General features: G+C 38.8%; 1 protein-coding gene across 1 annotated transcript in view; it reads right to left on the minus strand.

Moving 5' to 3' along the window:
* The window catches only part of spn-E (tudor domain containing 9 protein spindle E), a 469695-nt gene that overhangs the window by 317823 nt on the left and 135332 nt on the right, over positions 1-16540 (minus strand). Inside the window, exon 10 of the mRNA XM_090399558.1 lies at positions 15752-15807. Within this exon, the coding sequence (XP_090255684.1) occupies positions 15752-15807 (56 nt within the window). The remainder of the gene's footprint in view (positions 1-15751; positions 15808-16540) is intronic.

Consider the following 16540-nt stretch of genomic DNA (forward strand, 5'->3'; position numbering starts at 1 on the left):
TAGTCGCTTTAGCTCTTCAGTTAGCTGTGCTTCACTGCTCGAGTCCTGCAGTTTAAAGTTCCAAGGTCTAGTTTCCAATGGCAGCATGATCTGTAGTTACTCGGGGATTCTTAGCGCCCTCTACCTTCATGTTTAACTGTCTGCTGCTGTAGGCAGTAACAATCTGGCCACCAGGGAATGAGGGCCATTTTATTTCTGTCTGATTCATCTTGGAAGATGAAGCCATAAATTCACCACACTAGCCCACTGTGGGTTGGTGAATGGCAATATTATTTGCCATTTGGATATCAGATCTGCCCTGATATCCAAAGGATGGCAGTCAGGGTCCCCCCCTCCCTTCTGCCACCTAGGGGACGTGCTCAGTAGCCAGTGGGAGCCCAGATATATACATATAGTGAGAGAGAGATAAAACAAGGATCTGTATTAAGTTTTGTAGATCTGGAAAACTCATTCGACAAAGTACAAAGAGTTTCATTGTTCAAAGCACTACATTTGTATGGATATTACATCAAGTAATTATATTATCCCAAGGAGTCAGATATGACAATAGGACCTCATCTAGGAGGTCCTATTGTCATATACACACACACACACCCTCTCAGGCAAAGCATCCCTATCATTCACAACTCTGCATGCAAAAAACCTGCTTCTTGCTCCCCTTGCTCACACCCTCCTTATACAGCTTCCAAGGATAACCTCAGGTTATCCCATGATCTCCTACCATTTTCTGTAAAACCTCTCCAACATTGATTCTATAATAACTCCTTAATAACTTGTAGTTCTCTATCATATCACTCCCTCTTCCTCCTATTCACTGAACTAAATTGCATCTTTTCAATTTTTCCTCATATTCGACATTCCAGAGATCAGAAACTAGCTTAGTCATCTCTGGATCCTTACCAACATCTCTTGATCCTTTTGAAAAACCAGGTGACCAAATCTGTGCACAGTAGTCCATGTGTGGCCTATTCAGAGCCTTATACAATGCAACAAGAATCTGCTTACTTCTACAGGTCACTGTTCTCCACATCATTCCCAGAGTTTTGTGTTATCCTCAATTTTGGCAATGTGTCCCCTAAATTTCAGATCCTTATCCACTATCACCTCAAGATCTGCCTACAATATATCCCCACCAAGCGTAAATTCTATATCTCATCTTTGTTTTCCAAATTTTAAAACTTTAAATTTTGCAACATTGAACTTTCATCCCCATTCCTATGCCCATTCACTCAATCTATTGAAGTCTTCTTTACCTCTTCATAGTTTGTCTCAACTTTGTATCATCTGCAAACAATTGAATATCCCCATCCAAATCTTCTCCAATCTCATTAACATACAGGTTAAACAGCAATGGCACAAAAACAGATCACTGAGGCACACCACTAGTGACTTTCCTCTTCTGGGATATTGCTCCCCCATACACAACCTGCCGATACCTATCAGATAGCCAGTTTCCAATCCAATGCACTAATCTAATATCCAACCCCCATCTGCTCTACTTTGACTATCAACTTATGTGGTAATCTATTAAAGCCTTTACAAAATTTAAGTATACTACTGTGTATTCCTCTCCTCTGTCCAAGGAAACAGTCACCTTATTGTAATAAGTAGATTAGTAAAACATGACCTCCCTTTAGCAAGTCCATGCTGTCCATCAAAAATAATACCATTGTTATCAACCCAATTCTGGATCCTACTTCTCATCAGCTTCGCCAACAACTTAACCACAAAATCCGACACACAGATAGAACTTGAGCATAAAATTATAGGCCTATCACTTCCCTTATGAAGCAGTACAATCTTGCCCTCCTTCCAATCCTTTGGAACTTCACCAGTGAAAGAGACTCACTAAAAAAATGTCAAGGCAAATGCCAACTCTCTGGTACATTCCTTCAGAATACATGCCAATATATTATCAAGTCCCACAGCTATATTAACATCAACTTTGCTCAATTCCCCATATACCTCTTGCTCACTTATAGTCAGTCTCCCCATCATCTATTGCTCTCAGAATCTCCATGATTTCACATTCACAAGAATGCGAGACCTTGATGAACTGCTCATTAAATATCTCCATTACATTTTCTGCAGCAGTTGTCCTTATACCATTTTTTCCAATCAATGTCATCCTTCCATAATCATTCTTTTTCTAGCTGGCTACATATCAAAAGAACTCCTTAGGATTCTTTTTGGCTTCATTAGCTAACTGCTGTTCATACCCTCTCTTTAGCTACCCTCACCAACCAAATCACCTGCCTTGCCTGGTCTTTGTAGTCCTCATGAAATTGGTTATTTCCACTTCTCTTATGCTGCCTCCATAATACCCTTTTTCTCTGTATCGCATGCTTAATCACTTTATTCATCCATTTCACACCTACCTTATTTAACCTTCTGACTCTTGACTCATTCAGACATTGCATCTACTAGATAGTTTTTGAAAATTCCCCAAGCTGCACTGATCTCTTTTCCAGCTAACTCCGCATTCCATGCTACACTTGCAAGCTGCGTCTCCTGAGCTCTTCATTATCAGCCCCCCCCCCCCTCCTTGTAGTTCCATCCACATATACCCTTTTCTCACAGAGGTCCTTGCACTGCTGCAACTACCCAGGTAATCACTTCATGGTCACTCTCAACCAACTGGGGCATGATTTGACACCTCGTTTATAATTACATCCTCTGATAAGATGATCAATTCTAAGACCCTCAATCCTTGTGCATCCCCTGTTACATACATACAAGCTCACTCATTTTCTTTACTTCCACTTGTATTAACTGAAAATTCCAGTTGTATCATCCCAGTCTATATTGCCATAATTAAAATTGCCCATAATGATCACCCTTTTGTTATTTGCTTGGATAATTTAATTATACATTTCATAGTCACTACCATCCACATTACCAGCTCTATAACAACCTCCAACTAAGTACTTCATTCTATTCACCTCTATCTCACACCATACTGCCTCAAAACCACTAGCACTATTTCTCTCTTGCATCTCTACTTTATATGGACATAACTCTTTCTCGATCATCAATAGCACCTCCCTCCTTTTTTTACCCTTTCTACCCTCACAAAACACATCATACCCTTGCATCTCTATTCCTATCAAGATGTCGTCCTCATCCAACCATGCCTCACCTATTCCAACAATTCCTGGGTGAACAAACTCAATTAATGCAACTATTTCATTTACCTTGTTTCTTACACCTCTAGTATTTGTATACAAACAGCAGCTTATTCCTGGATCTACAGCTAGTTCCACTGATACCACTTATTTGATGTAGTTCTCCATGCTTAACTCAAGCCATTTCTTTTTCTCCTTATTCATCTTAGAACCTTCTTCAAATCCAACTGTTTTTCCCTTGATCCTAGGTCATCCCCTTCCCTTTTTGTCTACATATGCATTCACATCCTCTGGAACATCTACCTATCTCATGCTGTATTCCTCTGTCACCCTGAACCGCCTCATTTCCTTGTCTTTCACACATCTCTCTCTCATTCTCCATACTTATGCCACTCACTTCATTCACAACCACCTCATCAATCTCTCCTGTCTTACTCTCCCATTCTTCCACAGCTTCCCACTTGATCAGATTCATTCTTTGCACTTCACTTCTCTACCTTACAGTGGCAGTCTCTCCAAGCTACTTATACCAAAACTATTAAATGCAGTCCATCACTCCTGTACAGTTTACATCATCCTTCAAACTCATTCCACACCTTAACTGCACTCCTTTCTCCTCACACATTTCCGCTAATGTATCATTCATAATCTTTGCTCTCCACCTCATCTCACCACTGTCATACCTGGGAAACACACCTTTCCTATCATACTATTCTCTTATCTGTCTCAAAAACCTCCTGATAACCAATCTGAGATATTCTTGGTTCACAGTCAAGTCATTTGTACCTGTTACAACTACCAACCAACTCTTCTATTTCTCATATCCAATGTCTCAATCACTCTACTCATTCTACCTCCAGTAAAACAAATTTGTGCATCCCCTCCTCCAGCACATTTAATAATTGAATTTGCCAACCTGGAATCAACCTTGAACACAGACTTGAACATCCTGGAAGAGTATTTCAAGCAGTGGTACTTGAAGCCAAATCCAACAAAAGCTGTGTCCACAGTATTTCACCTGAATAATGCAGAGGCGAGTCGACACCTCAATCTTTCTTTCTGTGGAAAAATGGTAGTTTGGAAAAATTTCGAGCCTCACCCGAAATACCTTGGAGTGAGCCTGAACAAAAGCCTAACCTATAAAAGGCACATCACCAATCTATCCAACAAAATTAAAATGAGACACAATATCATTTCAAGGCTTGCTGGAACAACCTGGGGTTGTGGTGCAGAAGTCCTAAGGTCATCTGCACTAGTTCTCGCATTCTCTGCAGCAGAATATTTTGCCCCTGTCTGGGAAAGAAGTACACAAACTAACATTATAGACACCCAAACTCTACCATGTGCACAATTAGTGGAACAGTGAGAAGCACTCCTCTCTCCTGGCTGCCTGTCCTATCTAACATTGCACCACCAAATATACAGAGAAGACCAGCCTCTCTGGTCCATGGACGAACTCTCTTCAGCCACTCTGCCATCAACACCTGATACGTGGAAAGAATACTGGTCCAACAATCTCCTAACAAATGGCTTCCTGGTAGAAGATCCCTGTGCTCTGCAGTCTGGTTTTGCTCTTCCTAGGAAGATTTGGTCATCAATCAACAGGATCAGAACTAACCAGAGCAGACGTGGCTACCTACTACATAAATAGGGGCTGTTAGACCACCCTTATTTCATTGTTCTCCCGTGGCTCAGATGATTACTCATATTGTCTACGACTGCCCAAGGTTTCACGGTGATGGCCTACAGGACATCCACAAGGTGACGGATGAGGCCTTGGATTGGCTTTCCAGACTGGACATTGACTTGTAGTTGGTATGGTGGTGGCAGTGGTTATGGAGGAAACAGAAGATCAAGATCCCGTTTCACCATGAAGACGCTATTCTCATAGTCACTCTCATACTCCTCTAAGTATCAGCAGAACTCCTCCTCATGCTAGAAGATGATGATGCAAAGTGAAATGGGTTCTTTCTAATGGATCAAGATTTTCACACAAGTCACAACTACTCTCTCAAATAAAACCTTGGATACAGCTACATTTGTGTTGTGATGTGTTGAGAGAACATGCAGGCTTGTTATATTTGGTGCAGTAGGATGATAATTTTCCCTTGGCTTGATTATAACAAATTACTTTTGCTTTTTTTAAAAAAGCAAGACTTGGAAAGCAGTTTGTGCCTTTTATGTAATGAACTTTTACATGTTAAGATTTTCATCATTTGTTTCTGGATATTGCGATTGTTCATTTTACTTCCCAGTTTCACAAAGCCATATACGTAAATAAATATAAATAATTGAATTTATAAAACACTACTAGCAGGTCTTTCGTTACCTCTTTAATACCAATATTATTCGTTTTCATCATTTTTGCTTTCCATACATAGGAGGGTCTGAAAAGTTTTCGGCCTAACAATGAAAAAACTAATTTATAATTTCAAAATTATTTTCATTTTTCAACATAATCTCTCTCAAGACTAATACATTTATTCCAGCATGCTCCAGAGCCATTATCCCATCCCTGTAGTGGTTCTCAGAAGATCTGAAAAATACCCCTCTACAGCTGCAATCACCTGTTGATTCAAAGAAAAACACTGACCAGTGAGGAAGAGTTTTAGTTCTGGGAAGAGATAGAAGTCAGAGGAAGCCAAATCTGGGGAATACGGTGGATGTTCCAACAATTCATAGTGCAGATCCCTTAATTTTCCCATTGCCAAAACACCTTTGTTAGCAGGTGCACTGTCCTGATGAAAGAATTTTTTTCCTTGTGCAAACCTGGTCTTTTCTCATGAATTTTTTTGTCTAGTCTAGTTAAAAGATAGGAAATTATTCCCTGGTTATTGTTTTACAATTTTCAAGATAATTAATAAACAAAATGCCTTTAGCATCCCAAAAGACCGATGCCATGACCTTTCCTGCTGATGTAACAGACTGTCTTCTTTGGTGCTGAACAACCAGTTTCTGTCCACTGTTTTGACTGCTGTTTGGATTCTGGTGTGCAATAGTGAATCCAAGTCTCATCCATAGTAATAAATCGACACAAAATCAGTTTTATTCTTGTTAAAACGCTCCAAGCACTGTTCAAAGATTTTCACATGAGTGCATTTTTTATTCTGCTGTGAGCAAGTGCAGTATCCATCTTGTGCAAAGCTTTTTCATTTGCAATTCTTCATGCAAAATATATCCTACACATTCTTTTGAAATGCCTATAGTCTCAGCAATTTCATACTTTGACACGCCAGTCATTCAATACCATATCGTGCACTTTATCAATGATTTCTGGTGTTGTTACACATTTTGGACGTCTTTCACATGGATCATCTTCAAGGCTGGTACAGCCACATTTAAACTCGGTAGCCCATTTCTTAATTGTCAAAAATGAAGGAGAAGAGTGTCCATAAATTTTTATGAACTTCAAATGAATTTCTTTTGGTGTTAAACCTTCTTTTACAAAGAATTTAATAACTGCATGGTACTCAATTTTATCCATTTCAAGGGATACAGATGACACTTTTGCTTCAGACAGCTGTATAAAATAAGCTACTTGAAATTTCACATGGATGCTTATGACAGATGTACCAACTTAGAAAAAAAAAAAAAATCTTGCCAATAATGTTGACATTTATGGTCGAGGCCGAGATCTTTTCAGACCACCCTCGTTCATTAATCAGAGCAGCCTATATGGCTTTTTATATATACAGGGTGTTCGGGATAAATTTGACAGTTTCGTAAGGAAAAAGAAAATCTTCTTTGTATCTATTAAATTTAATGAATTGACAAAAAAACATTACAGGCAGAGTTAATTACAATACTATCAACAAGATTTACTCAAAATAACCACCATTAGCATCGATCACAGCTTCAATTCTGCTTCGGAACCTCGAACAAGCTGATGCTACAGTCTCCCTGGGAAGGGCCGCAAAAACTGTTTTAATTTTATCCATTAACTGGGCTTTTGTATTACTGGAAGTGCGATTGGTGTCTTTTTCAACTGCGCCCCATACAAAATAATCCATGGGGTTAAGGTCTGGGGAGTTTGGAGGCCAAACATTTGGACTGGTGAAGTCGTAGAAATTTTCAGACAACCATTTTTGACTTTTCCCAGAGGTGTGGCAAGGGGCCGAATCCTGCTGCCATACATACTGGCTACCCTTGTTATCCAGGGCTTGACTACAGTTAGCAACTCCACGAACAAAGCCCGAATTCCAATGCCAGGGTTCTTCAACACCTGTTCCTGCAGATTTGCGAGGAATTCTGCTGTACGAACGCAATCAGATCGTCTGCTAGGGATCTTTCTTCTTGCTACATCCTCGTAGTCACCATTGCAAGTCTCTAGTTCATGCCTGATTGTTTTTACTGTATTCAGGGAGCATTGGGCAGCAGTCGTAATATCCTTATTTTGATGGCGGGCACGAATCATCATGATACAAGTTATTCTCTTCCATGATTCAGGTGGGTTCCAGCTATCCATCCTTTCTGACATCTTGTATATGAATGAAGAAGGGTCCAAACTTTTAAATGAAGAGAAGTGTGTGTTAATACATGTAACTTACGGAAAAATATAATTAATTATAAATATGTCAAATTTATCCCGAACACCCTGTATATATAACAGGTGAGTGAAAGGAAACTAATTTGTCCCTCACAATATTAAGTTAATCTAATACACATGTTGAACATTTTTCATATTTTTAATGATATTACAACACCAAATGAATTAAATTATAAAAGTGTTTATTATTATTACGACACCTCCAGGGAGTCCAAAGACTCATGGAGGAAGGGCACTTACTCTACTACAACTCTTTACATGCTATAAACCACTCAATCCACCAACTGCAACTACTTTCATCTACACCAACGCCATCTACTGCCGACCACCACCACTAGTATTTTCACAGACAATCACAAACATCCATGCCCATGGCAGGATTCAAACCTGCAGCAAACCTGCTATCTTATCATTGCTGGAAAGTGGTTAGCTTATCCACTTTCCAGCAAACCTTTTGGCTGGAAAGTGGATAAGCTAACCATTCGGCCAACCAGCCAGCAAGTATTAACTGGCTTATCCTACAGTGTATGAAGTTCTATGCAATTGACTTGCCTACTATGGACAGACAGGATAACCTGTTAACATCTACCTTGGAGAGCATAAAAAATACATTTGCTACCATTGTTATGGCAAGTCTGGACTAATGGCCATGCTCTGGACGCTCCTTTACACAGAAGAACCGCTAACCTGGTTGGCTGAGTGGTTAACGTATCCGCTCTCCAGTCAAAAGGTTGTAGGTTTGAATCCCACCATGGGCATGGATGTTCGTGATTGTCTGTGGAAATACCGGTAGTGGTGGTGGGTAGTAGATGGCATTGGTGTAGTTGTGGTTGGGTGGAGTGTAGTGATGGAGACAGAGTTGTGGAGTGGATGCCCTCCCTCGATGATTCTTTGGACTCCTGGAGGAGTCACATAATAATAATTAGATGGAAGAAAACCATGTTGCTATATAAAAGTTGTTACAGATCAGAAAGATTTTTAGAGTCAGCCATGGATATAAAGCATTCTTCTAACCTGAAGAAATATGAATGCATTAATTGCCAAACATTTGGAAGGCTGTTATCTTAAGATAAACTCCTACATAGGTGTAATACCTTTTTTAAAATGTTAAAGAGCACTAAATTAGGAACTTGGATCTCTTGTCAGTTATGATTTGAATTGTTTCACTTACTCATTGTCACAATTAACTGTAACATGTAATGTGCTTTGAAAACTAATTGAAAAAAAGGAAACAAGTTAAAACAACAGATTGGCAAAACCCAAATTACCTGAATAAAACTATTAAGAAATCTTGTCAAAAAAGATAAAAAATAGCTATATCCAAAACATTTGTAAAGAAATAGAAAGACACACCAACTCTAATGAAATAACAGATTTATTTAATGTCAAGGATACAACCAAAAAATTCAAACCAAAACTTAATATAATTACAGAGGAAAACAGCAAGATCTTAAATGACACTAATGACATAGCCAGAAGATGGAAAGAATATTGCACCGAGCTTTACAAGGACCGAGATATTCAACAAGAAGACGAAGGAGCTATGGAAAACACGTAAACGGAGACCCTCAAAAGTGAAGTAGAACAAGCAATCAAAAAATTAAAGAATAACAAGGCCCAAGGTCCTGATTCAATACCGGCTGAAAAACTTGGAGAGAATGCAATCAACTGGACATGATTTATGCAACAAAATCTGGAAGATGGCCAAATGACTGGACTGGTTCCACCATTATCCCAATCTACAAGAAAGGCAATCACAACAAATGTGAAAACTACTGCACCATTGCCCTTATTTCACATACCAGCAAGATTTTACTACACATTATTAATGAAAGATTACAAGTTTTATAGACCATCAGATCTCAGAACAAGCAGAATCAGAAAAGGTCAAGGAACTAGAGATCATATATAGTTCTTGGACCACTGTTCAATTTGTTCATTAATGATATAGGAAAGGAACTGAGAAGAACTGTTCATTTGTTTGCTGATGATGCAAAGTTGGGTAGAGCAATAGTGAGTGCACAGGATGTCAAAATTTTGCAGGATGATTTGGATAGTTTGGAGGACTAGGGTAAAGAGAATGGATGTCAATTTAATGTGGCAAAATGTAAGGATATGCATTTTGGGGTGAAAAGATTAGCAGCAGTATATCACATTGGTGGAACTCTACTCCAGGAGATTGATGAAGCCAGGGATTTGGGAGTGTTGGTGGATAAGGAGTTGAAGTTTAGGGGGCACATTGCAAAAGTGGCTAAATCAGCTCATCAAATCACTTGGTTGTTGAAAAATACTTTAACAAGCAGAGACAAACAGGTTATTGTTCCTCTGTATCACGCTTTGATAAGGCCCCATCTTGACTATTGTGCTCAGATATGGGTTTCTTATGGACTGGGAAGAGGTGAAGAGAATCCAGAGACGAGTGACCAAGATGATAACAGGTTGCAGAAAAGAAAAACTGGGGGATTTAGACTAAACAGAAATTGTGAAGATAGGATATCCAACGTTTCTGGTGATCTCAAAAAGAGTATCATCGAAGTGGGGGGGGGGATGCCACTGGATGACAAAGGAAGCCTACAATACATAACCTTATACTTAAGCTGAAAATCAAGTTAGGAATTATGGAAGAATGTACAAAAATGGTTGATATTAAATGAGGTGCAAAGCAGGGATTGCAGACTATCTCAACTGTTATTTAGAATTTGCATTGACATATAAAAGAAAGTGATATTAGAAAATTAATCTCAGTTCTTATTCTATGTAATGTTATTTTCTTAAATCTGCAAGCCCTCAAGTGCCAAATTAAATAACCACTGTGACCAATATGCTATAAAAATCAAAATATAAGTAAAAATCACCTAAAAAGTTAGATGAATTTTCACTTTCCAGCTAAAAATTTTAGTGAAGATGCAAATATACAGGGTGGTTCAAAATTCCACATACAAACTTTGAGGAGAGGTACAGAACATCAAAATTAACCATATTCACATAGGAAAGAATGACCAGAAATGCTACCGGGAGGTACTAACAGGGACACAAAGATACAGAAATAACACACGGCAGTAAGTAGTGTAAAAAACTTTATTAGGCATAATTGAACAGTTCAATAGTAGTTGAATACATAATATGGTTTCAAATCAGGTGCTCAAAGTTACGACCATTAGCATTGATGCATCCCTGACACCAACGGCGCATTGATTGCCGTACATTTTACGAAAATACCTGGAGTTTCCCGGACATTAATAGCGCCGATACGATTCTTGCCACGAGGTCCATGTCAGAGGCAACAGGCATTTCATACACCATGGCTTTAAGGGTATCCCCACAGAAAGAAATCAATGCTTGAAAAATCAGGTGAGCATGGGGGGCCATGAGATGGATCTACCATGCCAAATCCATCAAGCCCCAAAGGACCTGTCCAAATACTGATACACAGAAATGCCAAAATGGGCTAGAGCCCCATTGTGTTGGAACCGCATCTGCCGATGCACAGTCATTGGAACATTGTTCAGTAAATCTGGTAGAACTTCTTCCAGAAAGGTGCGATACTTCTGGGAGTCCAGTCAGGGATGTTAACAGGTATGGGCCGACTAAACAGTCAGCGATGATACCTGTCCATACATTAATGGCGAAGCGTTGTTGTGCAGCATGATCGCACAGCATGCGAGTTCTCACAGGCCAAAAATATGAACATTGTGGTGATTGAAGACCCCCCTTCGCAGGTAAATAAAGCTTCATCCGTGAACAAAACACAAGTTGGAAAATCCGAGTCTATGGCACTTTTCTGCAGAAACCACTGCGCAAATTCCACACATAGAGGATAATCTTCGGCCATCAATAACTGGACCCATTGCAGATGAAATGGATGTAAGGACTCAGAGTGCAAAACATGCAATACACTGGATCGAGATACTCCTATAGCAGAGGCAATGGCACGTGTGCTTGTCTCTGGATTATTATCCATCGCATGCAGCACCCCCTCTTCCATGGTGGGATTTTGGGTCGATCGTGGCCGCCCACTATCATGGCTGCGATCTCTGAATGATCCATAGTCGCACAAATTCTGATGCAAATGCACAAACATTTGGTGATGTGGTACACATCTGTTTGGGTACCTTTCGTGATACATTTGTACAGCGGCTTGTCCATTACCGTCAGCTAACTCATAAACGAGGTGCATGTCTGCCATGCGTTCGTAAAACAACGCATGTTCTTTGTATGACGTCAAAAGCTTGAACGAGGAAAGCCCAATTGCTCACCTGGAGCGCTGGTGAATAGCACCACCTATCACTTTCGGGTGGCGTTTCCGGTCATGCTTTATGTGAATATGGTTGATTTTGATGTTCTCTACCTCCCCTCAAAGTTTGTACATGGAATTTTGAACCACCCTGTATAAATAGATAAAAAAAGTAAGTGATGCCAGTATGATAAGGATGTCATTTGAATAAATGTATATGAAACAAAGGGTGGCTGTGTAGCCTTGTGGCAAACAATTCTGGTTCATCATGCTAAACCACCAGAAAAAAAGACCATTATAGGTTTGATTCTAGTCAATGATGAGAGGGACTTTTTCTAGTTTTTTTTCATCTGGTTCCCAAATTAGCTAATATTTGACACAAGGAAGTAAGATTTTCTCACAGAAAGTCAACCTCTGGGCAACTCAAAAAAAAAACATTATTTCAGATAACATTATTCAGAATTGAGATGGTGGTTATCTGTACACTCACCCCCAAAAGCCTTTAAAATCATCAGCAGCCGTGAGTTCAGTATGAGTGACAATGAACAGTTGAGATTGGCCGTTAACCAAAACTTAGGGCTTCCACCTTACCATTTTGGGAAGTGTTACATTATTTATTTATATATACTGAAGAAGAGAAATAAATCAAATCACCAAGTTAGCAATATACAAGACAGCGTTCAAATTTAAAAAAAGGATGTTCACAAAAAAATAAAAATTGATGCGAGAGACTGGGACATTATTTCAGATAACATTATTCGGAATTGAGATGGCGGTTATCTGTACACTCACCCCCCCTAAAGCCTTTAAAATCATCAGCAGCCATGAGCTCAGTATGAGTGACAATGAACAGTTGGGATTGGCCGTTAACCAAAATTTAGGGCTTCCACCTTACCATTTTGGGAAGTGTTACATTGTTTATTTATATATACAGAAGAAGAGAAATAAATCAAATCACCAAGTTAGCAACAGACAAGACAGCGTTCAAATTTAAAAAAGGATGTTCACAAAAAAATAAAAATTGATGTGAGAGACTAGGACAATTAAGAGACTGGTACTCTGCAATAGCTTCTCCAAGCCAGGTCAACATCATTTTATGAGATGGCCCATTTCCACATACAGTATACTCTGACAAAGCAAATATTGTAGTCATAAGCATATCCTCCCTAAACAGAAAACATGCCAAGTTGGTCTATAGGTGGTATTTGACTTTCACTACTAGCAAGCACTACCACCTTACTGAAAGTCAGAATTGGATATGGTCACATTTTGTTTCTGTAGTAGGGTTTGTGATTTCTGTCCATCCCTCTCCTCCTTTCGCACATGTATGCACCCATTATGGGCATGCTCAACACTATTAAGCAAGCAGCCAGCCCTTCCTCCATTCAAGAGATATAGCAATAAAGTATGTCTGCAGACAAGCTACTATGTAGTACACATTACTGAATGCAATGGTAATGTATCACAAAGCTCACAGATCAATTGGCATATAATACTTCTGCCACTTACTCTGCCAAATCTTGCTTGGATGGAGTTTGAGCATGACTGTACAGGCAGCTACACAAGGCTTAGGCACCCCCCTTCTGTAGTAGTCATGTCCATAAATCTTTCATATATTTGCTGTGCTCTGGAAGTTTTCAACATCACCTACCATGAAGGACTCTACTAATAAATAATAGCAATACTATTTCAAATAAAACTCACAAAAATCAATGGAAAACAAAAATATCAAAACTGAATGAAGTCATTTGCCTCTATATACAAGTAGCCCAGTTGTTGTGAAGCTACTTGTATTCTCGTAGATAGGCTTATACGTTAGTTATGCATTTCTAAATAACTTAGGGAATTGAAACAACGTAGATCCGAATATAAATTAAATAATACTTTAATAGATATTTCCGATATTTCGGCAATGTCTCATTGCCATTTTCTAAAGGAACTTACAAAAGGCAGGAGCACAACAGGCCCTAACAATATAGTAACTGGAAATGAAGATATGAAGCTATCTTTCTCCTAGAAGTCCTGATGGTGCCCTCCAGCGGGCTAAGTAGGCATTCTTGGCCGTTGGGCTGAAGGTCTGCTGATGTATGCCTCCCAAATTTGGGGCAGTCGCATACAACCAAATTTGTTGAGGTTTGGAGAGTTTCTTAGGGCAGAGGCTGATTCCATAAATAATCTTTCGAATTTATATTTGCTCCGGTGTATTATTTTTGCTTTCTTCCACCGTATTCTGTGGCGAGTATCCAGAGCATGGTCTGCAAGACCAGAATGGCTATATTTGTAAAACCGGATGTAGTCCTTGTGTTCAGAAATTCTGATATTCGCTGTCCTGCCTGTTTGGCCAAAGTACGACAGTTTACAACTGCAAGGGACCTGGTATACACCAGGTAGGTCTAGGGGAAGTGGTTGGTCTTTGGTAGAGCAGATAAGGGATGCCAATTTTCTGTAAGGCCTGTAACAGGAGGTGAGGTCATGTTTTTTTAGAATTTTGGTAATTTTTTCTGAGGTGCCTCGGATGTAGGGAATGATGATGGATTTAGAGTAATCTTTTTTTGTGGAGGGGGGGAGGGCTGTGGTTTGTAGGTTTTAATATTTTTTGGATTTTTTTTTTTTTTGGGGGGGGGGGGGTAGCCATTGGCTGAGAAAGTGTTTAGGATGTGATTTAGTTCAGTGTTAAGGGCTATGTCGTTAGAACAGATTAGTTTAGCCCTGTTATATAGTGTTTTTACCACTCCATATTGTTGTGAGGGGGGGGGTGAGATTGTTGGTGGATGTATCTGCCTGTATGGGTGGGTTTTCTGTAAACTGAGAAAACCAAAGTTCCATCAGGCTGGCGGGTGACTAGTGTGTCTAGGAAATGGCAATGAGACATTGCCGAAATATCGGAAATATCTATTAAAGTATTATTTAATTTATATTCGGATCTACGTTGTTTCAATTCCCTAAGTTATTTAGAAAAAGCTACTTGTATGCTTATGTTTGTATAAAGTGTGACATTTTCGTTATTCTTGGATAATTTAACTATTACAATTTTATGTTCCAACATTAAATTATTTCATTTCTTGCTTAACACCAAGATAATATATCTTCTCATTATTCTTTAACGAGAGGATGACTTTGCTTACGTATAATTCCCTCAATTGTATATGATTAGGATAATTGAGAAGTGCACCCCCCTCCCCCAGTGAGTGCTCTTCTCCATAAAGGGTCTCCAGCAAGTGTCCTTGCACACAGCAGATATCGTTATCTTCCATCACAAGTGTCTTCTGTCAAAAATTCACAGACTGCTCTTGACACTTGAATCTTATGGATTCTTTTATCATAACTTTATTGGATTTATGCCTAAAGTGAAAGGTTCGAGCTTCCTTTCACTATTACTGCCACATTTCACTAAGTTCTTGCTCTCTGCTGTCAGCCTTATCACACTTGTCTCATTTTTCATTGTAAGAATTCAGGCTTAGTATGATTTTTCATGCTAAAAACTGAATTCTTACACTTTTCAACCAACTCAAACTTCTTTCTCTTTCCCCTCTCTCTCCATTTTACTCAGCTTCCTTGTTCTGTTATCTAGTTTTATATTCAATTTTTTTCTTTTTGCTAAAAATATGTTACTTGCTCTATAGATCTGTTATAGTGAACACTTGATATTCTGTTTACCTGCCTTATTTTTAAATTTTGTCTTTTTGCACAAGAGTTTATCAAATAAATTTGAATAGTTATTTAATTTTGTTAATGAGCTATTAAAACTCCTTATCTTCATAAACAGATCTATACAGAGTAAAGAATTAAGTTTAATATACTGTTATTAAACTTGACATTTAGCATTCCAGGAAACTGAGCACTCACCTGGAAGGAAAATTAATGCAGTACCTCGGCAGAGTGGTAAACCACCTTCTTGTAATCTAAACAAAAATTAATGAATATATGTTAGTCTTGGGCAGTTTCTAGGTGAAATGTGCATGTTTAATAAATTAAACTGAATTAGAAATAAAATCACATAAACAAAATGCATGTTTCAGTAATACTCACAATGTTCTTTCTATATCATACTAGCCAAAAACTATCATGGTAAATTTTTTCATTTAGCAGTCAATCCAATGATAAATTATTAATGGACTGTCTCTCACTATAGAAGATTCATAGGAATTGTGTAGTTAGAGATTGAATATTTTGTTATAATGTAAAGTATATTATACCTTTTATCAAAGAGATAAAAGTAATTAAAAAATAACTAAATAAACATAAAAATACACAATATTACTGGAGACCCAGATATTGAATATTATCAAATTGATAATTCAAATTGACCTTACTCTAGAAACTGAATATTGCCATGTTCAGTTTCTAGAGTAAGGTCTCTGGTATCTGTTCCTTCTCCCTTCTTAAATGCAGGGTGGGTAATATCCTTCAAGAGCATGCCCCACCTGTAGAGACCCAGACACCTATGCACCTCAAGATTAGCAGTAAAGCAATTCTGCAGGCCAGATACTGTGTGGCATACAGGACCAAAACTGACAGCACATATCAGGAGCTTCCAAAACCAGTTTGCAAATAACCTGCTACCACTTGTTCTGCTAGAAGCATCTCTAGAAGAATCCGAGTAGGGAAGAACGGCCACATATGGAGAGAAGACAG

This window comes from Typopeltis vanoorti, chromosome 10 (assembly GCF_054136105.1).
Source record: "Typopeltis vanoorti isolate ZY-2024b chromosome 10, IOZ_Tvanoo_1.0, whole genome shotgun sequence".
Classification (NCBI taxonomy): Eukaryota; Metazoa; Arthropoda; class Arachnida; order Uropygi; family Thelyphonidae; genus Typopeltis; species Typopeltis vanoorti.